Source organism: Arvicola amphibius, chromosome 14 (genome assembly GCF_903992535.2).
Source record: "Arvicola amphibius chromosome 14, mArvAmp1.2, whole genome shotgun sequence".
Classification (NCBI taxonomy): domain Eukaryota; kingdom Metazoa; phylum Chordata; class Mammalia; order Rodentia; family Cricetidae; genus Arvicola; species Arvicola amphibius.
In genome coordinates, this window is record NC_052060.1 from 15490643 (window position 1) to 15516480 (window position 25838).

General features: G+C 38.1%; 1 protein-coding gene across 3 annotated transcripts in view; it reads right to left on the bottom strand.

Annotated features, from left to right (window-relative positions):
- Magi3 (membrane associated guanylate kinase, WW and PDZ domain containing 3) overlaps positions 1 to 25838 on the bottom strand; it is a 227632-nt gene that overhangs the window by 46900 nt on the left and 154894 nt on the right. For all 3 annotated transcript variants that reach the window (XM_038310990.1, XM_038310991.1, XM_038310992.1), the window contains exons 7-11: positions 15862 to 15919; positions 10317 to 10411; positions 7039 to 7227; positions 3408 to 4013; positions 1891 to 1922 (exon numbers count right to left, since the gene is read on the bottom strand). In XM_038310990.1, coding sequence (XP_038166918.1) covers positions 1891 to 1922; positions 3408 to 4013; positions 7039 to 7227; positions 10317 to 10411; positions 15862 to 15919 — 980 coding nt within the window. The remainder of the gene's footprint in view (positions 1 to 1890; positions 1923 to 3407; positions 4014 to 7038; positions 7228 to 10316; positions 10412 to 15861; positions 15920 to 25838) is intronic.

The window sequence follows — 25838 nt, forward strand, 5'->3', positions numbered from 1 at the left end:
CTGATTCAAGATATAATTATTAATAGGTTTCATCCCACATATATAACACACATCAATCCCATATGAGTCTGCCAGACACTCTAGCACTAGGTAATGCAGAAATTGATCAATTATTGATTGTAAATGTGCTGAAGGCCTCAGAATTTCATAAAAAAATCATGTCAATAGAAAAGGTTTAAAAAAGGACTTTTCTATTACATAGCAACAAGCTAATGAGATTATGTGATGTCCTACTTGTTCTTTATATAACCAAACACCACTACCTGCAGGAAGTAACCCTATGGTTACTCAAAGGAATGAAATCTGGCAGATGGGTGTGTTCCACTTTGTAGAATTTTGAGAAAATAAAATATGTACACCACACCATTGATAACTATTCAGATTTTCAATGAACAACTGCTTTGAGTGTGGAAAAGGCTGATTCAAGTAATCACATATTTACTAGAAGTTATGCCCATCATAGGTCTTCCTGAACAAATAAAGATAGACAATGGTCCAGCATATGTTTCTAAGAAAATGAAACCTTTTTTTTTTTTTGGTTTTTCGAGACAGGGTTTCTCTGTGGCTTTAGAGCCTGTCCTGGAACTAGCTCTTGTAGACCAGGCTGGTCTCGAACTCACAGAGATCCGCCTGCCTCTGCCTCCCGAGTGCTGGGATTAAAGGCGTGCGCCACCACCGCCCGGCTTTTTGTTTATTATAATATAAAACATATTAAAGGTACACCACACCATCCTATAGAACAGGCAGTTATAGAAAGATCAAATCGAATTATAAAGGATATGTTAAACAAACTGAAACAGATGAAAAATACCCCCAGAAATAGATTGCAAATGCTTTATTAACCTTGAATTTTCTTAATGCAAATGAGAAAGAAACATAGGCAGCAGAAAGACACTAATAATAGAAAAACTTCTGAATTAAATCAGCGGGTGTGTATCAAGGATGTATTGACCTGAGAATGGATAGGAGATTTGCTTTGTTGGGAAAGGGTTTTGGCTCTTCTTTTCACAGGAGAAAAGCTATGGATACAATCAAAGTTAATCAAGATTCGGTTTGAAATGAAGAAACCTCTTGATAAAAGAGAAATGACAGCTTATCCACAGAGATGACAATCCACAAGTTGTAAGGAAACCTCATTAGAGTTGGGGCAGGGTTCTGTTCTTGTCTTTTCATAGAAACCATCTTTCTATTTCAAGTTGGCCAAACCATTAACTAAGCTGAGATCTTAAATATAATTGTCTTTATATCCATGTAAATACCCACAAATGTGTGTTATGCTTGGTATAGTTTCTTTCACAATAATAGCACTTGGTACCACCATTTTAAATGTCTATTTTCTCCATATCGATCTTTAAATAGGTTCCTCAGTTATTCAAAGTAATAAAAAAAGACACTGTTTCAAATCTAATAGTCTTATCATTTGATATAAGAAGATTTAGCTCAAAAGTTTTGCTTAGTCTTAAATGTGAGATCATTTAAATCTGGGTATTTACAGTCTCCATGAAAATATAATCAGCTACTATTTTTTTCCTTGGGCACCAACAAAATGTACCAATAGTTTGCCATCTGTCCTAACATTTAGCTGCTTCTTCCCTGGCTCCTCTGGAAAAAAAAAAAAAAACTAAAAGGATGTTTACGCAGGTTCTTCAGTGGCCAACTTTACAATCTTGTTAGTGGAACTGCTAGTAATCTGGGCCTCCAGTGTTCTCCATCAGCCAGCCTAGACCAACACAGCACACCCTCGCAGGGAGTGTCTGATCTAAGCCTGGGGCAGCAAGCCTCTCTTTGACTTCTCACAGCTATTCTCATAGCCAGAAGCTGCTCTTCCAGAGGGGAACGCAGCGCCTCGTTCAGGGTGGGGAAGCACTGGAGGATCATTACAGCACTTACCATTTTGCCGGTTTTAGTTGGTGACCGAGGACCTAAAATTAAAAAATAACCATAATTCAAAAACAGAGGAAACACTCCTAGACCATAAACATTAAAAATGTCTATGATAAAACTTCAATTTCAGTAGCCTAATAATAAACTCTATCTAGTATCAGCTATGCATCAGGCATTAAACATCTATTATCTCTAACACTCTAATCTTCCTGATAGTTAAAGTTCCTTAAATCACAGAAACAGTAGTAAGCAGAGAGGCAGCAAACTGATATCAATTCACCAAATATCAAACCTTGGTCTCTGTTATATTTGTTAAAAAAAACTCTCAAGTATTCACAAAGTTATTTCTTTTAAAGATCTATTTGCATTTTTTTGTGTGTATACAATAGCTGGCTATCTGTTTTAATATTTGGCTACTTTTTACCTGGATCCTCTGAAACAAACTAAAAGAATGTTTGCAATGGTTTTTCAATTGTCTGCTCTATGACGTGAAAGATAGGACATTTAGAAATGAAAACACATGGTGACCAGAAGAGGGCACCGGATGTCCTCCTCTATGTATTCCTTCTATACACTCCATCTACTCCTCTGAGGCAGAAGCAAGGTCTCTGCCTGAACCTATGGCTCACATTTTCTTGGATAGGCTAGAAGTCTCCATGCACTTCTGAGCTAAGGTGACAGACATGCAAGGATTGTCTGGCTTGTTATATAGATGCTGGTACCTAAACTCTACTGATCCACTTTCTCAGCCCCATCACAAAGATGGGCTTTTTCCCCTGACTCTGAGCATACTGTACTATATAACCTGGAAAAGATACCAAAATGGGTTAAAAAAGGAAAGAAGAAGTATCCTAAGAAGTAATGTGTGCCTTGAATTAAGAAAAGAGTCAGGGAGATAAGAAAGAAAGGCTAGACACCGCTCTTCATTGGTACTGACTTCAGAAAGCCACCGAAGTGCAGCTTTGTGGTTATTCCTTAGAATTAGATTTACAACATCTAAGAGGGGCTCATGTCAGCTGATGACCTTGAAAAAGTAAATTTCCATTGTTTTCACGTAAGCATGTGAGATTCAATCAAATCTGCAGGCAGGTTGTAGAGCTTAAGACAAAGGACAGGTTAACATCTGTTTTTACTTATACACAGACATGCCAGCATTTCAAATCTCCGGTGTGGTGTTGAGTTCCCAATGAAGCACCACTAACCAGAGAAAGTCAATTTCTATTATTGTTACCAACTGAGAAGATGAAATTAAGAGGAAGAATTTTATCTGACATAGCATAGTACCATGACTTTCTCTAATAATTAAAGTTATAAATTTAATTTTATAAAGACTTTCATGATAAAGAAATTATAACCACTAATAATAACTAACACAGAGTTTAAAAAGATACTGCTGCTAAAACATGCAGACAGAGCCACAACAAAAATGAATACGAATTGCCAGGGAAATATGCTATAAAAGACACCTGCCCTGGAAGGGAGAGCAATGGTCAGATAAAATGTTCCTTTGTGCTGTTACTCACCTCCTCTTAGGATAAGCAGAGGCACATCCGCACCTACTGGGAACTGCTTTAGTACTTCTACCACTTGGAGATGTGATAAGTTCTGCACATTTTGGTGGTAAATTTCTTTGATGACATCCCCCTTTTGAAGGCCTTGACACCACTGGCTATCCAGTATCATTTTCACCTTCTGTCCAGTTGGGCTGTCAGCAATTGCAAACCCAAAGCCTTTAGGGCCCTTAATCAGAGGGATAGTCACTAGTTCAGGCTGGGAGCTGCCTGATGATGCCAGGGATGCTCTCTGGTCACTTGAATCTGATGGACCATTCAGATGGTCACTGGCCAAGATTTGGCCTGGTTTTCCATTTTGATCCAAAGTCATTGCTCCTGGCTTAAAATCCTGAGTATTCAAGCATGTCTCTCCCTTTGTTAATGATTGTCCATTGATGACAGGGGTAGCAGCAACAATGTCCACAACAGGATCTTCACTGTCATCAGGAAGTGGATAACCACGGCATAAAGTAAGGTTGACATACTGGTTGACAGGTACCAACTGAAACATCTGAACAACATCTGCATGAGTGTGACCAAGGACACAGTTGCCATTGATGTCTACAATAACATCACCTGATAAAATATAATCATGTTATAATATTAAAACCACCAAATAAGTTAATCTTTTTGCTGGGGGAAAGGCAAAAACAAACAGAAACTAAATTTGAATTATAAAGCTAATTGTTTATAAATGTTGAAAAGAGATTTCCAAGACAAGCTTTTGCTGTTATAACTTTGTTATAAAAATATATCTGCATATTTTAAGATGTATTTTTAGGCCGGGCAGTGGTGGTGCACACCTTTAATCCCATCACTTGGGAGGCAGAGGCAGGTGGATCTCTGTGAGTTTGAATCCAGTCTGGTCTACAAGAGCTAGTTCTAGGACAGCTATGGCTATTACATAGAGAAACCCTGACTCAAAAAACAAAAACAAACAAAAAGATTTATTTTAATATTTTCATTTGTTTGTCTCTCTCTCTGTGTATGTCCAAGTGTATGTCATGCGTGTGCAGATACAACAGAAGGCAGGACAGGGTTCTGGGTTCCATGAAGCTGGGGACATAGGTAGTCATAAGCTACTGGAAACTGAACAACCTGTGTTCTCTGAAAGAGCAGGAAGTGGTTTCTTTGTAACCACTGAGATATCTCCTAAATGTCAAATTATTAACTATCTTAACATCAGAGAGTTATAATCTTCTCAAATTCAAGTGTATCATTTAAAATCCCTACAAGTTTTATTGCAATTGTTACATACTTTCTGAGCCATTACTAAGTGGCTATTCAAAACTCAGTACAGTGTAATAGGTATTTAGCACATACAAAAGAAAATAACTCTATTGGCTACTTGTATGAACAAGCTATTAATAAATGTCTCTTAAATCCATTATAAGGCAAAAAGGAGGTCAGAATGACCTCTCTCACTGGTGTTATTTCACCTTAGGATCTTCTGTAGAAATTTGTGTTTACTATAGGGGATTTCAAATAGAGAAAGCAGCAGCATCAAAATCAAAATAACCAGTGTATATATTTTTAAGATAATGAAAGGTGAAATTAATTAGTTCTTGTAAGATTTAATTTTGTCTTTCTCTTTTATAATATGCTCACTTTGCAGAATCATTCCACAGAATTTCAACAGTTGGCAATTTTTTAACACCACCTTGACTTCTGAAATTAGTTATCCAACAACAAAATAAAATTTCATTATCTCATCTATTTGCTTTTATTTCATATAATTATTTAAAAGGTTACTGCCAAATAAAGGTACTTTAGTTTGCTGTGCCCAGACTTCAAAGAACAGGGCACATGGTGTTGAAAGTGCAACTTTGTAGGGCTGGAAAGACGGCTTAGTCCTTAAGTGCAGTGGCTGCTCTTCCAGAGGACCACATGGCAGCTCACAACCATCGTAACTCCACTCTCAGGGGATCTGACGACCTCTTCTGCCTTCCACAGGCACCAGACACTCATGTCATACACAGACACAGATGCGGGCAAAAGCCCATACACATAAATAATTTTAAAAAATGTTATTTGGTAGAAATTTGTTTCTGATCCAAAGGATACATAAATTAATTAGACACATAGCTTTAACTTTTTACCTCCAGGTGAAGAACTCCAAAAAGTTCCTAAAGTCTTCATAGAAGTATTGGGTTTTAATGCAAATTAGCTAACAGTTTTAGGTGAATGAGAAACTATACTATGAAACCTTGGATATCTATCTATCTATCTATCTATCTATCTATCTATCTATCTATCTATCTATCTATCTATCTATCCATCCACCTTTCTATGCTATATGATATGTTTCATGAACAAATGTTGAAAGATTAAAATTGAAAATTAAAAAGAAAGCTCTTTCTATCTATCTATCTACCCACCTTTCTATGCTATATGATATATTTCATGAACAAATGTTGAAAGATTAAAATTGAAAATTAAAAAGAAACTCTTCCTATTAAGATTAAGATCTTTAGAGTTCATTAATTTTACAAACAAGTTAAATATAACTTTCAGTTATTTTAGGTTTTATTTTTTAAAGTTTCTATCAATTCACTGAAAGGTATATGAGAGATTCTATAACTTAATTAAAACTAACAAATAATATTTGTCATAAAAAAGTACAGTAACAACTGAGTCATCCAAGTGTGGGTTCACATTACAATAGCATGTGAATAATAGAAATAAACCCCAGTGAACACTAAACTCTTTGGAAAACAGTGTGTAATCTACACGATATTCTGTAATTTGTCTTGAACCTCTACCAAGGTCTTCAGGAACAATGTCAGTCATATGAAAATATCTAACAAATACTAATTAAAAATGAAGAAATTAAATACAAGACAACCTAACTTTATGTATGTAGCTTTATAAAATAGTAATATTTGTATCTGTAATACTTAAGAGTAGTTGAACTTTACTAACTACAAGTAAGGTCAAGGAAGGGGAGAAAGTAGACTAAAATTAAGATTTTCTTTGCTATCACTAAAGCATTTCAATGGACCACTTTTCAAAAGAGATGATAAATAGATGTAGGGAGTTATAAAAGTACCCTCTGGGAGCTGGAGAAATAGCTCAGTGGGTCAGAGCACTGGCTGCTCTTCCAGAGGACCCAGGTTTGATTTCCAGCATCCACCCATCTGTAACTCCACTCTCAGACAATCTAATACCTTCCTCTGGCCTCTTTGGGCACCAAGCACATACATGGTACATACATGCAGGCAAAATACCCATATACCTATAAAACATTTTTTAAAGTACTCTATTATCAAACAAACAAATGATCTGAGATGACTATCAAATATTAAGTTTTATAAGTTTCAAAGTATTATCTAAAAATTATACAAAATTATACAAAACCCAAACATAATAAAAATATGCTTTGTTTAATCATTTCTTATTATAAAACAACCAGACTTAAAATATATTTAACCAGACTAGCAATATATTTAATTAAGGGATAAACTATTTTAATACAAGGATCTCAAGCTTCAATTGCATAGTTTATTCTTTTTATTCACACTCTCTCTCACACACACACACCTTTGCAATAATTTTTGTTAGTGTACCAAGACACTTTCAGTAATTCTGAAAACCTTGTTACCTGGTGCAATTTTCCCATCCTGAGCTGCGGGCCCATCTTTTAGCACATTTTTCACTTGTAGGAATTCATCAGGCCTATCTCCACCAATAATGGTAAAACCAAATCCCATTGTGCTCTTTTTCAGTGATGCTCGAACAAGGACTCCTTTAAGTTGGGATGGATCCCGAGTAAAGTGAGACCTTTCCACATCTGGGTCAAAATAAAAATCATATTTGAAAACAAAAACAGTTATATCAAATAAGCTGTATACAGTCAATCTTCAAAGTATTTATATATCTTAAGTAAAAATAACAACAGTAAAAAAAAAGTGCCTGAAGAATAGGCAATTTCAGAAACTGTGAAGATATAGAACAGTTAGAATTTAAGTTAGAAACTAAACCCTTGTTGGAGGGACACAAGGGAGCACTTACGAAGAGTGTCTCTATGGAATTTCTTGACAGCTTCGGAAAAGGAAAACAGCCTCTCTCTGTTTCACCACCTTTCAGTGGTGTCTCCCTTCCTGTGCTCCACTAACATAACCTCCCTCCATTCAGTTTTGGGTTTTGTAGTTTCAGTTATTTACAGACAGGTGAATTCCGAAAATATTAAATGGAAATAAACTTTAGTTTTAAATTGTATACTATTCTGAGAAGTGTGGAAAAATACTGTGCCACCTTGCTCTAGTTCATCTGGTACACAAATCATCCTTTCATTCAGTATCTATGCTGTATATATTACCATTTGACAGCTGTTCAGTAGCCATTTGGTCTCAGATCAACTCTTGTGGTTTCACAGTACCTATATACAAGTAATCCTTATTTACTTACAAAATTGTTCCAAGGCTCAAGAGCAGTGATGCTGGTGATTTGGATATATCAAAGAGAAAAAGTAAAGAATTTTCATTAAGTGAAAAGGTTAGGGACTAGAGAGATGGCTCAGTGGTTAAGAGAACTTGATGCTCTTGAAAAGGACCTGGGTTTGGTTCCTAGCGCCCACATGGTGGCTCACAATGTCTGTAACACCAGTTCCGGAGGACCCAACACCCTCTTCTGACCTCTGTCGGAAATGCATGTGTGTGGTGTAGAGACATACATGTAGGCAAAACATTCAGACACATGAAATAAAAAAGAAATCTCTTTGAAAGATTAAATTTATCAGAGGTATGGCATATACAGGAAAAAGTTTACGTAAGGTTTAATGCAAACACTACTTTAGGCATCTACTGGTGGTCTTGGAATGTATCCTCATCAGATAACAGTGATTCCATTCCCATGCATAATGATGAAATCATTTACTGAGAATATTATTTACTGATTGCTACATAGCAAATACTACTATAAGCAATTTAATACACACACACATTTAATATAATGGTGCCTTCCTCTGGAGATATCTTCAATGTCTTGAGAAACCTTCATGAGGAAGGTATCTCCAGAGAATGCTATTATTATTCTAAAGGCGAGAAAACAGGCATAAAGGTTTTAGGGAACTTAAACAAGGCTACATGATGGGACTTAAGCCTGCTCCTTAGCCATTATATTCATGAACAATTTTAAATGACATTTCTCACTACATCTTATGACAGTGATCTACCAGAAAATTCTTGGGGGGTAAGAATTGACTTAATTGCGAACATTTTTTAATATCTAGTGACCAATGAAGTACAGGACATATGAAGAGTGCTCAAAAATACCTGTCAACTGGAAATGTTTACTGAATTACATGTAAAATGAAGGAAGGCACCCATGATTTTTGAAGAGCAGCTAGAAGTATTTTTCCCACAGATAACAGAAGTGGATCATACTTTATTCTACAATAGAAGCAGAAAACTTGGTTGTAATGATACATGGAAGAAAAGAAGGAGACAGGTGAGTGGAACATCCAAGAACTTCCTGAGTAGCTTTTAAAAAAAAAAAGGAAAGCATGACTAGGTGCATTAAAACCATATGTAACTCTACAGGCAACCAATGGCACAGGGAAATACTCTGGTAGATTTACTTAGTACTGATTAATGATAGTGGAGAATCTTGAAGATTAAATCTGTATATTGGACTTAAGTAGTTAATTCAGAAGCTATAATGAACTAAAGGGGCTAAAACTGAGCCAGGCTTCAAAAAAAAAGCTAATCTTTAAAACTCAACCTCAAATTCACACAATTTTAAATTTTTTTTTATTTAATCATGACAAACATCTCAGTATTGTCACAATGTTCACATGATTTTGTAAGAAAGATGAGCGTGGGTGAATGGGATGGTTGGGAAACAGGAAGGGTGGATATGGGAGCAGGGAAGTATATATCTTAATTAAGGGAGCCATTTTAGGGTTGGCAAGAGACTTGACTCTAGAGGGGTTCCCAGGTATCCAGGGAGATGCCCCCAGCTAGTTCCTTGGGCAGCTGAGGAGAGGGAGCCGGGAAAGGCCAGATCCTATAGCCATACTCATGAATATCTTGCATATCACCATAGAACCTTCATGTGGCGATGGATGGAAATAGAGACAGAGCCACACATTGGTGCACCGGATGGAGCACCCAAGATCCAAATGAGAAGCAGAAGGAGGGAGAACATGAGCAAGGAAGTCAGGACTGCGAGGGGTGTTCCCACCTACCGAGATGGTGGGGCTGATCTAATTAGAGCTCACCAAAGCCAGCTGGACTGGGACTGAAAAAGCACGGGATAAAACCGGACTCCCTGAACATGGCGGACAATGAGGGCTGCTGAGAAACCAAGGACAATGACACTGGATTTAGCTCCAACTACACATTCTGGCTTTGGGGGGGGGGGGGGGGGGAGGGGGCTAGCCGGATTGGATGTTCACCTTCCTAGACCTGGATGGAGGGTGGGGAGGAACTTGGACTTCCCTCAGGGCAGGGAACCCTTACTGCTCTCCGGAAAGGAGAGGAAGGGGGAGTGGAGGGGAGGGGGAGGTAAATGGGAGGCGGGGAGGAGGTGGAAATTTTTAATAATATAAAAAAATAAAGCTATCAAACATGGAAAAAAGATGATTCATATCTTTTATAGAGGCAAAATTTTCTCTGTTGAGTTTCAAAGATTTAGCAATAAAAAGTTCAAATTCGCCGGGCGGTGGTGGCGCACGCCTTTAATCCTCGCACTCTGGGAGGCAGAGGCAGGCGGATCTCTGAGTTCGAGGCCAGCCTGGTCTACAAGAGCTAGTTCCAGGACAGGCTCTAGAAACTACAGGGAAACCCTGTCTCGAAAAAAAAAATGTTCAAATTCGCTTTTATTAGCTCATCATGTATAGTTCATGTCTTATTACAATGACCAAATAAGAAGTTCTACCTGGTTTTGCAGAAAGAATTTCAGCCTGTCCTATCTGCTTTTTTCTTTTGGCTTCTTCCACTGGATTTTCAAACTGAGTTTTCTGGTTGAGGTGACTGTAAAATATAGAGAAATGTACAGTTCAAGTTTAGATGAAAGAGTTTATTTTCCTAAACAAAACATGATTCTATTCCATCACAAAGGTTAAGGAGTATGTATCTTGAGGAAAAGGAGCACAGAAAGGCTGAAAGAGATAGTGGGAGGCCAGGGGATGACTAGAGGTCAAAGGTGATGGACTTATGCTAGTACATCTCCACAAACCCAGCAATGGAAACAACAACAGTTTATAATACACAAGTTCTCTTCCTGCGGCAGTCACAAGAACTGGTACCTGGTCGCGCATTTTTAACACAGAAGACTCTGTAAGTTTCTTTAAAATAAATCAAACTATCAAGCTACTCCTGAAAATATCACAGTGTAAAGCCCTAGAGCAGTGGTTCTCAGCCTTCCTAATCCTACAACCCTTTAGTACGGTTCTTCATGTTGTGGTGACGCCAACCATAAAATTATTTCCTTTGCTACTTCATAATTGTAATTTTTCCACTGTTGTGGATTATAATGTAAACATGATATGCAGGATATCTGATAGGTGACCCCTGTGGAAAGGGTTGTTCAATCTCCAGGTTGAGGATCACTGCTCTAGAAAATTATCCCATACTACTTTAATACCTTTCTACTAATATTGTTACAGAACAACGCTGTTTTTATGCTTCAATTTCTTCATAATTACATATAAATTAGTTAAATAAATGTAACATAAATTTAGTGGAGCTTTGTGACTGAGTACATTCACAGTCGACTACTGGAAAGCTTAGAACTCTGGAGGAAAGCAGGAAAAAGACAAGCTTCCACTTGTTACACAAGAATTGTAGCACTGATATTCTGGCAAGCCACTTAAATGATAGTTATTTTAGAATGTAGCTGTGACAAAAGAATAAAAATTAAAAATGTTTAAAACCATGATGAGGTCCAATTCAGAAGTCATTTGAACATATTCTATCGTGTCAAAGCACAAAGATAGTTCAGTCAAATATGTTTTCCACTAAAAATCTGCTTCAGTAAGAAAGGAAATTACCAAACACCAACAATTAAACATCAAACCATGAGAATTTCAGGCTATTATTATCTGTATATAGCCCAATTAATCATACAATATACATATAAAAGGGAGCAATGTTTCCTTTGTTACCTGTGTTATTAATGGTGAAGGTAAGGAAAAAACAAACAGAAACAATAAAACAAGTAAATATTACAGCAAGGGATGTTAGATTTCTTTGTCCTTTGGGCTTCTACAGTGTCTTTTAAAAAAACATTTAATTTTCTTTTATTTGTCTGGTGTGTGCCAAGTGTGTGCCCTTAGAGGTCAGAGCACTGGATCCCATAGAGCTAGCCTTTCAGGCAGTTGTGAGCCACTGGGGTCCTCTAGAAAAGCAGGACATGCCTTCAACTAGTGAGTCGTCTCTCCAGCTCACCTCTAGTGCTTCTTAACTTTCAGCATATGAGAATGGAAATCTTGGCATTCTTAAGAAAAAACCCTAAAAATTAGCACTTAGAAAGAATCCTGTTTAGAGATGAACTCTAGCTGCCTTTTATATATCATGAGCAAGAACGACTCATTTTGCCACAATGGCTTTAGAGGAAAACAATTAGTGATTTCTATTTCTACTCTTTGTGATATGTGAAAGAAGAGAGTAGAGACATATAAATGAATAATATCCTTTTTCTGAAAATTCTTAAGATAAAAAATATAAGATTTAGGGGAGTAATCAATTGCATCTACTACATTAGACCATATTAAATGCCACCCTCCTTATAAAACACATCAGTGAAACTACACTTGGCTTTTTTTAAACTTTCTTTTTATGTCTGTGTCTTTCACATCATGCATCTCGATCCCATTCATTTTTCTGTCCCTTCATATGCACCCTCTGCTCTTGCAACCCCCTAAACAAGCTGTAGTGTGACACAATGAGTCACGCAGTAAACCTTTCTGTCCATTTATCTTTGATGCAAGTGTTCACTGCAAATAATCATTGGTCTGGCTCAAGGTCTCTCGTTTGGGATGGATTCTGGGCCCTCACTGGGACTTCTCTTGGATATCCTGTTATTACCCTGTGTTGTGGAGATCCTGCAGCTTTGGGACTGCAGGACTGGCCCCTTTATGTGCTCCCATAGATGGAGTAGATGTCAGGATGGCCAACTCATAACCCTGGCTCTGGGCCTGGTAGTTGCAGGGATGGCCAGTCTGCCCACTCCCCTCTGTTCTCACTACAGGGTGAGCTCTCTGTCCTCACTACAGGGTGGGCTCTCTTGTACTGTCCTAACTCCCCTCTGTGCTCACTACAGGGTGGGTTCTCTTGTACTGTCCTAACTCTTTCATCCCTTGTAGCAACGAGCAAGGGGCAGGGCCAGTTGGGCTTTCACATTGCTGGGGTTGGCTCTTCCACCCCTGGACCATCAGGACCAGCTAGACTGTGTTGCCCAGGGGAGGTGTAGGGGTCACTCTCTCAAGTGCTGTAGCTGGTGAGGGGCAAGGATAGCTCTCCTACTCTTATGACCCCAGAGCCAGCTCTCCCACTCACCACAGGCAGAGGGGGTATCTCTACTCTGCCCATTGTGAGGGACGGAGCCAGAACTCCCACCTCATGTTCTTGAGCCGGTTCATCTGGACCCCTGTCAATTGGGTCAGCTCTGCTGTGCTGACCAGGCGAGATACAGGACCCACTTTCTTGAGTATACACCTGGTAAGGGGCAGGCTAGGCTCCCTTGCCCACCACAGGTGGTAAGGGTTGTGAGGGAGGGCACCTCTCCTCACTCCCACCATCACTCCGCAGATGAGGGAGGTGGCACTAGCTATGTCCATCTCATGCCCTCAGAGCTGTCTCTCCTTCACCCCTGTCTACAGAGCAACTGTACTATGCTGCCCAGGCAAACGGCCTGTTCTCCCAAGTACTACAGCTGGTGAAGGGTTGTTCACTTTGTTATTTATAAGCACATATTAAGATGAATAGATTTATTTGTCTAGCCATGGAGTAAGGACACCCTCTAAGCAAAGAACTTCCTAAGTGTGATAAGAGACCATTGATACTTGCCACTGATTCCTAGGACTGACATTGTGGAAGGAAAGAATGATCTCCCATGTAACTACTTAAGCATGCTGTGGCAAGCCCCTCCCCCATTTTTAAAATTAAGTATTTCTATAGAAAACCTGCTGTTAAATTTTAGAACTTTTTTTAAAAAAAGATTCATTTCAGAATCTCATCTTTTAAAATAACTATAACAACAACAAACACCCTGAAAAACTGCCATTGTAGTTAGTGTTACTACTGCAAGATTCCTGCCAACAGCAATCATGGTGCCATCGCTCTGACAAACTAAGAATGGCCATTCAAGTAACAGCTCTTCATCTCACCAGTCAGCTCACTGCAGACTACTAGAGTTGAAACTCAGACCCAGTTAATCTGGGACTTAAGCCACATTCTATAATGTACATCTTGAGTACAGACTGTTCTTCTTAATCTAATAAATTATCTTCTGTAAGTGAGCTTGTTCTGAGTCAATCGAATATAATCGTGGTGTTGATGTTACTTCTATCTCGGGTGTTTCACACACCTCCATGAGTACTTGGAGTGGACTTCAGTGCCCTAAAGCTGCTTCACTATTGTGTCTTCGCTCCAGAGGAACAAAATCATTCATTTAAAGATTTTATAACACACAGGTGACTTTCACCTCTTGATCATGTATTCACATTCACTTGGAATGAGTAATAATGAGAGTCATTATCTCAAAAATGTTCAGCAGCATCACTGGCAAATAATATTTGATGCAAGAATAATTTAAACAGGCTAAGTATAAGGGGGAAAAACATTGCATAAACCCCTTTCAGTTGACCTCCAAATCTGCCTTTGACTTGAAAAACACCAACAAAAACACACTGTAATTTCCTTCAACTACTCATGCCTTAGGGAAAATAAAAATATCAAAAGAGCCGATGAGTACTTTGCATATCACATTACATCATTATCAGGAATATATTAGATAACACAATAGAAGAAAATTAGTAAAGCTTGTCAAAGAAAGCAAAACAATAGATATGGCAAGTTATACACCTAGTGAAGACTAAGTTGCTTCCTCAGGAAACACACACGCTTTTAAGAAGTTACTTCAAGCATCTTTCTAACCACAGAGATGCAAGAAGAGCCTACATGCTAAAGACCACAGTGGGAGTCAAAGAAACTTACTCTAGGGATAACTACCAGGAAATGGCATTGATTTATAATAACTAGTATTGAAAATTAATCATAAAATAGAAGAATTTTTTTTTCTGAGTTAGGGTTTCTGTATGTAACAACCTGGTTGTCCTGGAACTTGCTTTGTAGACCAGACTGGTGTCAAACTCACAGAGATCTGCTGGGATCTAACAGCACCCAGCAAAATTAGAATATTCTTTAACATCCTATTTTTCCTGGCAATAGTATCATTTTGCTTTTACAAATAAGGCAGCTAATGTCAGCTTTTACTCTTGTATCCTAATTACCTGCTGAGATACACTTGGCTAATGAAGAAGTCACTCAAACTGTGTTTGTTCTCTGAAAAATGAGCCTTCAGTTTTCTAACTCTCAAGCATTAGTTAATAAGATAAATTCATCCACTGATTAATTCTTTTCTTTATTTACAGAGCTTTCTCATGGCTAGGAGAAAACAGAGGACCTCTATGCCTTTAAATTTCCAGATAATATTGAGGTTTCTGGCATCACACCTAAAGTTAAAATCCTCTCTGTAGCCCCCAGAAAGAAGATAATCCTAGTAGTCTGAACAATGAAGCAATCTGATAAAAGGAATGAAAGCTCAGAAGTTAAAGTGGTCACTAACGCAACTGTGTGGTTGTTCCTATCTGTTTATACAGCTGCATTAGAAGCAGGCTTCACTCCTTGAAAGAAGACTACAGTCTCTAGACCACTTTAAAAGAGAACACACCTTTAATTATATACCTCTAAATTATGGATTACTATATTACAATGACCTTAATGCCTTTTGGAAGTACACACTGGTAGTGATGGAAGAAACCACAGGAGTTCAGGCGCCCAGTGTCCATGTACTGCCTTCCTCTTTAAAGAATGCAGTAACCATTAGTCCTCCACACAGTTTTCCTACTTCTTTTACAATCTTCCCCGTCATACCCTTCTCCTTGTTCTTCCTTCCTTAGAAATGGGTCTTTCTATATTGCTAGTATTGCTACCTCAAGTCCTCTGCATCCTCACCTCTCAAGTACTGGGAGCATAGGCATAGGCCTCCACTCTGGCCTCCCCTTTTATGCTCTGTATTGAGGAACCCAAAGCTAACTTCTAGAAAACTCGAAGTCAGTGCAAAAAGTGCTCCTTTTCTTCTAGTTAAAATAACCAGAAAATCAGGCCATAAAAACATAAGGTGTCATATTTAATATTCCCTAGGGCTGTACAGAAAAAGAAAACATTTGGGAAACTATTAACTCAAATAACAAACTTACTCAACATAGTATGTTCCATACTGAGGGTCCTCTATTTTCTCCCAGCCATAAGGAAGCTCTGTAAATAAAGAACAAAATTAATCAGTGAGTGAATTTACTTTATTAAATTAATGCTTGAGATTTAGAAAGCTGAGGGGTCAAAACTGTTTAGTTTAGTTGAGTAGCTTTTTCAATAGCCAAGTGTATCTCAGCAGGTAATTAGGATACTAGAACAAAAGTTGACCTTTGCTGGGTGTGGTGATGCAAGCCTTTAATTCCAGCACTCAGGAGGCAGAATCAAGTGGATTTCTGAAGTTTGAGGTCACCCTGATCTACACAATGAGTTCTAGGCCAGGGGAAGCTATCTAGTAGAAGCCTGTCTTAAAACAAACAAACAAACAAACAAACAAAAAAAGCACACACACACACCCAAAACTTATAAAAAAATAACATTAAAGTAAAAATGTTATCTGAACACAAAACATAAAATTAATAGTTATTAGGGTGCTGAAGAGGCCGAGAGGTTAAGTAACTCAGGTTAAGAACTTCAGATCCATTCATTCTCAGCTCTCTACTGCCTATAACTCTAGTTCCTGGGAATCCAATGCCTCCCTTGGGCATTTCAACTCGTATGAACACACCTATACACACACACACACACACAAATCAGAATAAAATAAAAATACAAGTTATTGTAATAAATTATTATAAATTAATAAATTATAATAATCATTTATATTTCTTTTAAGATGCTTGATAAAGTTGATGTGAAACACAAGTTTCTGTAAGTCCAATCCAAACAGCTGCATCTTATTATGTTTTCTACTTTTATACATCATCACTTATTTTATATATATATATACACACACACACACACATACATACATACACATACATATGCATACACAAACACACACACACACACACACACACACACACACACATTCTGACCTACATCTTAAAAAAGAACCCAGTCTTGGACTTCTGTCATTTCAAGTGCACAATCCAGGTAAGTTTAAAACCTAAGGAAGGGCTTACTTTTCATTATATTAACTTCAGCAGAGCATCTGAAAGAACCAACTTAATTATAATTAAAGTATTAAAAGCTTGCTTGGAAGTTCTAGCAGCGGATGATTATCCTTGACCAAAGACGGGTCCTCCTCTATTCGGGGAAGGTCATCCTCTTTGACCTAGTGCGCAGTTTTGAGAAGGTGGCACATGGAGTGGTGAGGGAGGAAGGGGACACCCGCCTAGCCAGCCAGATCAGTTGAGTCAGCCCTGGCTATCAATGGGGTGACAAACGTTGCAGCCAGATCACCTTTACACAGAAATAAACGCAAGATATATCTTATTTTTAGGTCTAATTTATATATCTTTGTCGTACATTTTTACTTAATATTTCCTTTGCTAAATAAAATAAAATGTAGATCAAAAATGCCTTGTCTTTTCGGTAATCACTGATAATTTGGCAGAACAGAGGAAAAGTTATATGCAAAGAGAGATGAGTCTTTTAAGTAAGTGCTAATTACAAGAATCCAAGTGTGCCATATTAAGAAATTATGTGCATTGTTCATATGAGAATGGAGGGCAAAGGACATTAGGTATTTTTCTTTAGAAAATTTTATTTTTTTTCAATTGCATTTATTTGTGTGTGTATTTGTGTGTGTGTGGTGTGTGTGCATGAGTGTGTGCCATGCACACACATGCCAAGGAATATGTGTGATGGTCAAAAGACAACTTTCAGGAAATGGTTCTATCCATCTACCATGTGGGTGATGGGAATTGAACTCAAGTGGTCAGATGAGATAGCTAAGCTATCTCACTGGCCTTTTACCTTAGCTTTTGAGACAAGGTCTCTCACTGAACAAAGCCCATCATTTCAAGTAGGCGTGTTAGCCAGGGAGCACCCAGGGATCCGATCTCTGACCTACAAGGATATGGTAACAGGGACACATAGCTATGCCTGTCTTGTATACGAATGTTGGAAATTCATGCTCAGGTCATCTTTATTGCAAAACAAGAATTCCCACCAACTTAGCCACCACCCAGGCTTGTGATCTTTATTTTGATTATAATAAGAGTGATTAAGCAGGACTATGACATGATTAAATTTATATTTGTATGAGATTATCGGCCATCAATAACAAGAAGAAACAGACAGAATGAAGTGATATAATAGCAAATAAAACCATCAACAGACTAGGCAATAAATTATGAAGGCTGGAACTAAGGCACTGGTAGTAGGAGCGAGGAGAATGGGCATGTTACAGAGATAAGGAAGTCAGAGGGATAGGATCAATAATTACTATAGAGATCAGGGGAGAAAAGAGTGGGAGAGGAAGCCACGGTGATTTCTTCAGTTTCTAGTTCTCCTGGCATAAAAATGATGAATGTGTAATACCTTGTTGCTGTGACAAAATACCTAATGAAGCAACTTATGGAAGGAAGAGTTCATTTAGGCTCACAATTTAAGAACATAGGCCATCATCATGGAGAAGGCATGGCAGCAGGAATGTGAAGCAGCTGGTTTGACAGTCAGGAACCAGAGTTCAGCTCACTTTCTCCTTTTTATTCAGTCTGAAATTCCTACCCAATTGATGATGCTATCCCATCATATAATCTTCCCTCTGCACATAACCTTTCTGAAAGCAATCCTCACAGAAGTACTCAAGTCAAATTCAACCAATTTTTGTTATCTTTTATAACAAATATTAATTACTACAACACATTATCAAATACTTACTAATAACTAATATGAAAAACTGTTACAGGAACTAAAAATATAAAATTAAGATTTAGAAGAACTTAGGGGACAGAAGAAACATTTAAAAAGCCTTAATACTATGTCTAGCACAAGTAGACACTTAAGAAATGGTTAAGTTTTTAAAATCTACAATACTAGAACTTAGTACTTAACTGTAACAAAAAGGAAACAGTAAGGGAAAAACTTAGAATAACCACTTTTTGACTCAAAAAGAGAGGATTATCATTTGTTAAAGGCAAGAAGGAAAGGCATTCCATATATAGTCTGAACACATCCTGATAGAGGCATCTATGAAGCTTCTGGAAATATGGACCTAGATTTAACAGATAAACATAGGAAGATAGACATTTGGTAGACACATGGGAACAGTCATGGCAATGTGAACAGAGAAAGGTGAAAAGCAGTCTGAGGAACACTGACAGTAGAAAGTGGAAGGATGAATTACGGTCTATGGGAAAGGGTCACAGACAAAAGGCATGAACAGCACAAACAAAGCTGTGTGAAGTAGTGAGGAGGAGCTGTCAAGAAGCTATCAAGCTAGACAATCAGGCTGTTGGTAATTTTAAGAAAAGCAGTTCTAGGCTGGGCACAGTGGCACATGCCATTAATCAAAGCACTCGGGAGGTAAATGTAAGTAGATCTTTGTTAGCCTGAAGCCAGCCTGATCTACACAAAGAGCTAGTTACGGGCCAGCCAGAGCTACATAGTGAGACGTTGCCTCAAAAAAGGAAAAAAACAGCCAGGTAGTGGTGACACATAACTTTAATCCCAGATCTTGGGAGGCAGAGGCAGTTGGATCTCCAAGTTTGAGGCCAGCCTGGTTTACAGAATGAGTTCCAAGACCGTCAGAGATATACACAGAAAAACCCTGTTGAGGAGGGAAGCAGTTTGTTGAAAAGGCAGGGTTAGGGTGGGTGCTAAATGCAAGACTATTACAATCACTATAATTTTAAAATAGAGGTAGAATCCTTAACAAGAGATAACAAAAAAGAAAATGAAAAACTTGTGAAAAAGATAGTGTAAGAACTGTGTAAGATGTAGGGTCAAGGGCAAGAGAAATATGTTTATTTGGGGAATGGGAAAGACCTAACTAACCTCACTATCTTTTCCTCTGTTAGAAACAGATGCATTCCCCCCAAAAACAGTTGACTCAAAAATGCAAAACTAATTTTGGCATATTACACAGCTGGATGGTTCTAATGCCCATGAATTTATCCTTTCCCTTTTCTCTCTTTCAAAATGAATTTTTTCTTATTTAAATGTATGAATTACAACTGCTTTTTCATGATGGAGGCCTATTCAGCTGGTAATTTTCTATTATCACTCTCTAAGCTCCAAAATGATTCAACATTCAATATATTTATATTATAAGATGGCTTTGGCAAAAATTTACTTTTAATTGTTCTTTCATCATATAAGAAATGGGTGGGCGAGAGTAGAATAGAATCCTGATGTTGTATTTTCTAAGATAATTACTTAAGCCAAAATACTAATTATTTTATTTGAATGGAAGATAAATATATCCATCCGTTAAATCATCAGATAGTGTGGAGACATAGCTGGGTTCAAATTTTAGAAGACTGGGAAAGAAAGGATCCGTTTAGAATTGGTGAAGTTTGCCTAGAAGATCTTAAATGGTCAGTGGGTGGCAAACAGTCCTACGTTCAAAATAGTATTTTCTTTTAGCATACACTCTATATAAAGCATGATGAAGAAATATATATATATACATATATATATATATATATATTCTCTTCATATATATGACTTTCTCTCTCTCTCATATAGTCTTTAGTGAAAACAGTCAAACACAGGGCTACTCCTTCCTGTGAGGGGAGACAAAGTACACAGGGAAAGTGGTAAAAGTTGCTGAGCATAGAAGATAGAGGCTCAAGGGTCCAATCAGGACCTCCCCACCAGATTATGTGCAGGCAATACTGGAATGTATATCTATCCAGCTGTAACCCTTCTACTGAAGGTGTTTAACTATTCTTGGAAGAAATGTATGTTTCATGAACCTCCTTGGTTTGTTATGTGTATCTGTGTGAACACGTACCACAGTGCCCATGTAGAGGTTAGAGCACAACTTTCAGCAGCTAGTTCTCCCCTTTACCATGTGGACTGGGAAATGAAAGCAGTAGTCAGACTTGGCACCAAGTCATCTTTACCCCCTGAGCCATTTGGGTGACACATATGTATACTTTTGAAAGTAAAAGGGGACACTATCAATAATTATATTGTGACAAAGAAATAGTCTGAATTCCTCAAATTCCATAGAGAAGCATGAAAGAAACATGTTCTATTTCTTTGAGCCCCTCAGTTCCTTCCACAAAGTAAAAAGTATCTTACCTGAGTAGTGAGCTTTACAGAATACACTCGATACACCCGAGACTCTAGGAACTCCTGTTTCAGATGCTACCTGCTTGTTGAGCAACATCCTAGTCTGTCCTCTACCTTGCCTGCCTCAGGGGAGAGAGTACAGGTGCTTAATGCTGCTTCCTACAGAAGTAAAATAGAGAGCATCCATATAGATGCAGGGCTCCTTACTCACTGGCTAGCCCACATCTGACCTCCTGTCTCTAGTTTGTATCTTAGTTTTATTGTGACTCTAAACTAGTAGATGAAGACAACTCTTTATCTCCTTCTACAGAACATTACAGAATTAAAAAAAAAAACATACTGCTTATGAGAGTCATCAAATTAATCTGAAAGACATCACAGCTCCTTTCCCTTCTCTGCCTCCTCTAGCCTGGGAACTTTCCCCTCTGTGGTAGTTTGAATGTACAGGACTCATAGGGAGTGGCACTATTAGAAGATATGGCTTTGTTAGAGGAAGTGTGTCACTGTGGAGTCTGGCATTGAGGTTTCCTATGCTCAGAATACTGTCTAATGTGTCAGTAGACTTCCTGTTGGCTGCAAGATGTAACAATCTCAGCACCAGAACCACATCTGCCTGCATACTGCCATGCTCCCTGCCATGATGATAAAGAACTGAACCTCTGAAACGGTAAAGCAGTCACCCCAATTAAATGTTTTCTTTATAAGAGTTGCCTTGGTCACGTGTCTCTTCACAGTAACGAAAACTTTAAAGTTGGCACCAGGAACTGGGGTGTTGCTGTCACAGGCCTGGCCGTGTGCTTGTTTGGAGGAATTTGGACTTTGGTCCTTTGGCTATGGAAAGTAGTGGATTGCTATAAGACTGCCTAATGGGCCATGCTCATAGGAGCACAGAGGACAGTGGTGCTGTGTGTGATCGATGAACTGGGGTGGGTCATCTAATTCATCTGAAAGACGCCACAGCTTCTCTCCCTGCCTCCTCCAGTCTGGGAACTTTCCCCTCTGGCAGTTTGAACGTACTGGCCCCATAATTTCATAGGGAGTGGCACTATTAGAAGGTATGGCTTTGTTGGAGTGTGTTGGCCTTGTGTGAAACTTGTCTTGAGGTCACAGAGAAGAATTTTAGCATGTTGCCTAGAGATCTTGTGACAAAATGTAGCTGCCTTTTGCCCTTGTCCAAACAGTCTGCCTGAAGCTAACGTGAAGAGTTTTAGACTAATTCCGCTGATGGAAGAGATCTCAAAACAGCCTAGTATAAACTCTGTTGTATGGTTACTAGTGTTCATGCTTATAATGATTTACAATGAAAAGGAGTAAGCTGAGTGGAGTAAATTACAAAATGTAAATTCTGAGGAGAAAAAGAGCACTAGTAAATGGAATGGAGCTAAATCTTGTGTTCAAGGAAATAAATGAATTAAGAAATGGAATATAGGAAGTGGTGACCTCATAGCAAGATTCCACCCAGTTAAATTTCCAACTTGTGCAAAGGAACTAAAGAAGAGCTTAGCGTCAGTGTGGTGGGTCAGGCCTTCCATTCCTTTACTCAGAAGGCAGAGGCTGGTGGATCTCTGAGTTTCAGGCCAGCCTGGTCTACAGAGCAAATTTCAGGACAACCAAGCTTAGGCAGTAAAAGACAGAAAGCTAGTGAAAATTATTTGAACTAAGGGACCATCTTCCATTCCCAGCAAGAAGCAGAACTTAGCAGCTTCGGCCATGTGGTTCTGGTTTAAGAGTTAAAAATAAGAGAAGGGAGTTAAGGAATGAAGCTATGGAGGCCAGGCATGTATCATGGTGTCATTGAATGGAGGCCTAGAAGAGAGGCCATTACGTGAAGCTGTGAAGTTGAATCCTGGATTGCATTGGAGAACCCAAGATGTTAGAGATGCCAGAGTCATGGGATACCTGACCATGAGAGCTGCTAACAGGGAGTAGAACCAGCCCAAGAGAATAAAGTATGTTACAGTCAACAAAGCTGAATGGCGTTGGAGATCTGAAGAACATTTTGACATCAGACATGGAAATTCAGAGTTTGGAGTTTGTCCAATTGTTTTTTGATCTTGCTTTGGTCTAGTACACACATATTTAATATGTATTTAATAAAGGATATGTAAAACCAGATGTTTAAAAATGAGAAGACTACATAATTGTGAGTACTTTAATACCCCTGAAAACACCTCATATGAGGTATCTGAGAATGCCAGCTCAACTTCTATTTACTTATTGTATTATTAGCTTGGGCATAGATGTTTATATTATCTTCAATCAGCAGTACTTCTGCTTAACTCTCTTAAAGCAACATTCCATTGTGTGTGGGTTGCTTTAAAATCTACATATCACAGGTTCAAATGGGCAGAAGTAAACTGCAAGACTTCAGTGACCCGGAATGGTGTCATGGTCGATATGTTCTAGATAAAGTATGTGACAATTTCGATAATGGAATGAGTAAGAGTGTCATTAACAAAATAGCACTCAAAATAGTGAAGTTTATGTTATATAAATATTTTTACTTTCAACAATGCTATGAAAACAAGTTTCAATGTTTTCTTCTAGTATACCATTAGACAGTTTTAATGCCAACATCTTGGAGACTACTGGTGTTAGGATGTGTCAGAAGAGTAGCAGAAAGAAGGTTAGAAACAAAAGCCCACACCTTTACTCCTAGAGTATAGGGAGTGGCACAATGACTACGGAGGTCTGAAACATGCCTAGGCTACAAAGCAACACTTTATTTCTAAAACCTCATTGGCACACATTTATGTGCTTACAGGAAATTTTTTTCAGTTTTTCTATACGTTGATAATTTTGACAAATACATTGACAAAATAAAAAAAAATAACAAAAGAAAATGAAAACAAAAACAACCAACCTCCAAGAAATGAGAGCTTCCTAGGGCACAAAAAGAGGTAAAAACTGCTAGCCCTGGCCTAATGTGCAAGAAAAATGGAGTCTATGAAATAAAGAGGCCAAAGATGTCCAATTTACTTTTAAATATGTGCATTTGACATGCCAATGAGACAACTAAAAATAGGTTCAAAAGCAATAGGAAACACAGAAATCTAGTTCAGAAAGAAGAGCAAAATACTAAAGATTAAGTGGATCAGTCAATAGAGTGAGAGGAATAAATACCTTCCACCAAACAGAAAATGCACAGAATTGAGCAGAAATTGAATTAGGGGATAAGACAGACAACAAATCAACAAGACAGACAAAGACTAATGAATATGCACAATATGAAAAGTCAGTTTTAAAGTATTACATGTTGTAGTTTATCTATACAATGGCTTACTTCACCATCACAAAAGACTTACTATGAAAGCCTTATAGACAAAGAAGATAAAATAAAAAAAATATTTTTTATAAAGAAAATATAGGGGCTGAGCAAGGGTGCCTACCACCAAGCCTGACCACCTGAGATTGATTCTTGGAACTCAAACAACAGGAGGGAACAGAATTATTTCCATTCCTCTCACCTGCCACCTGCCTTCTCCTTTGCCCTCCACCTCCCTAGTGCTGGAATTATAAGCATGTACCTTCGTCCCTGTTTTCTTTCCAATTAATTAATATTTTATCGTTTGTGTGTGTGTGTGTGTGTGTGTGTGTGTGTGTGTAAGCTGGTGCCTACAGAATCCAGAAGAGGGTGTTGAATTCCCTGGAAATAGTTACAAGCAATTGTGGGGTCCCTCATCCCCTTGCCTCACAGTTTATCCCTATTTCTAAGTATCAGCTCCCAACACCTAGAAACACATTTTACCCAGAACCCCCAGTAGCCACACCTATCTGGATGCCAAAATAATTCCCTACCAGGCAATAAGTAGCCATCACATTCTACTAAGAACCAAGGAACAAAACATCCAACTGACAAAGACAAGACAATATTATGAGGACCTAGAATTACCTTCCCAAACCTGGGTGCCTAGATGTCAGATAAAAACAAAATCAGTAACAGCCAGGACAACGTGTCTCCAGTAGAGCCCAGTAACTCTACCACAGTAGGCCCCAAGTATTGTAATGTAGCTGAAGCACAAGACAAAGACAGTACGATAGCCTTTATGAATATGATGGAGAACCTTAAGAGGAAATGAATAAAACCCTTAAGGAAATCTATAAAAATACAAACATTAAAAGGAAGTGGAAACAGAGTCAACACAGGAAACTCAAACTGAGGTATTTGTAGAATGAAAGATTTAGGAACTCAAACATGAACTTCAGAAGCAAGTCTCACTAACAGAGTAAGATAGAAGAAAGAATCTTAGGAATTAAAGACACAGTAGAAGAAATGGACATCTCAGTCAAATAAAAAGTTAAATCTAAAAAATTCATGGCACAAAACATCCAGGAAATCTGGGACACTATAAAAAGACCAAACCAAAGAATAACAGGAATAGAGGAAGATGAAGAAAGCCAGGAAATATTTTTAACAAAATCATAGAAGTAAATTTCCCTAACCTAAAGAAGGAAATGTCTACCAAGGTACAAGAAGCATATAGAACACCAAACAGATTAGAGCAGAAAAGAAATTCCCTTCTACACTTAATAATAAAACACTAAGTGTACAGAACAAAGAAAGACTATGAAAAGCTGCAAGGGAAAAAGACCAAGTAATATATAAAGGCAGACCTATTAGATTAACACCTGACTTCTCAATGGAAGCTAGAAGACCTGGACAGATGTTCTACAGACTCTAAGAGATCAGAGATGCCAGGCCCAACTACTATACTCAGCAAAACATTCACTCACAATAGATGAAGAAAATAAAGACATTTCATGAAAAACCAAACTTAGCAGTATTTATAATTCCAGCCCTACAGAAAGTGATAAAAGAAAAATTCCAACCTAAAGATGTAAACACACCAAAGAAAACATAAGGAATAAATAATCCCAGACAAGGCAAATCAAA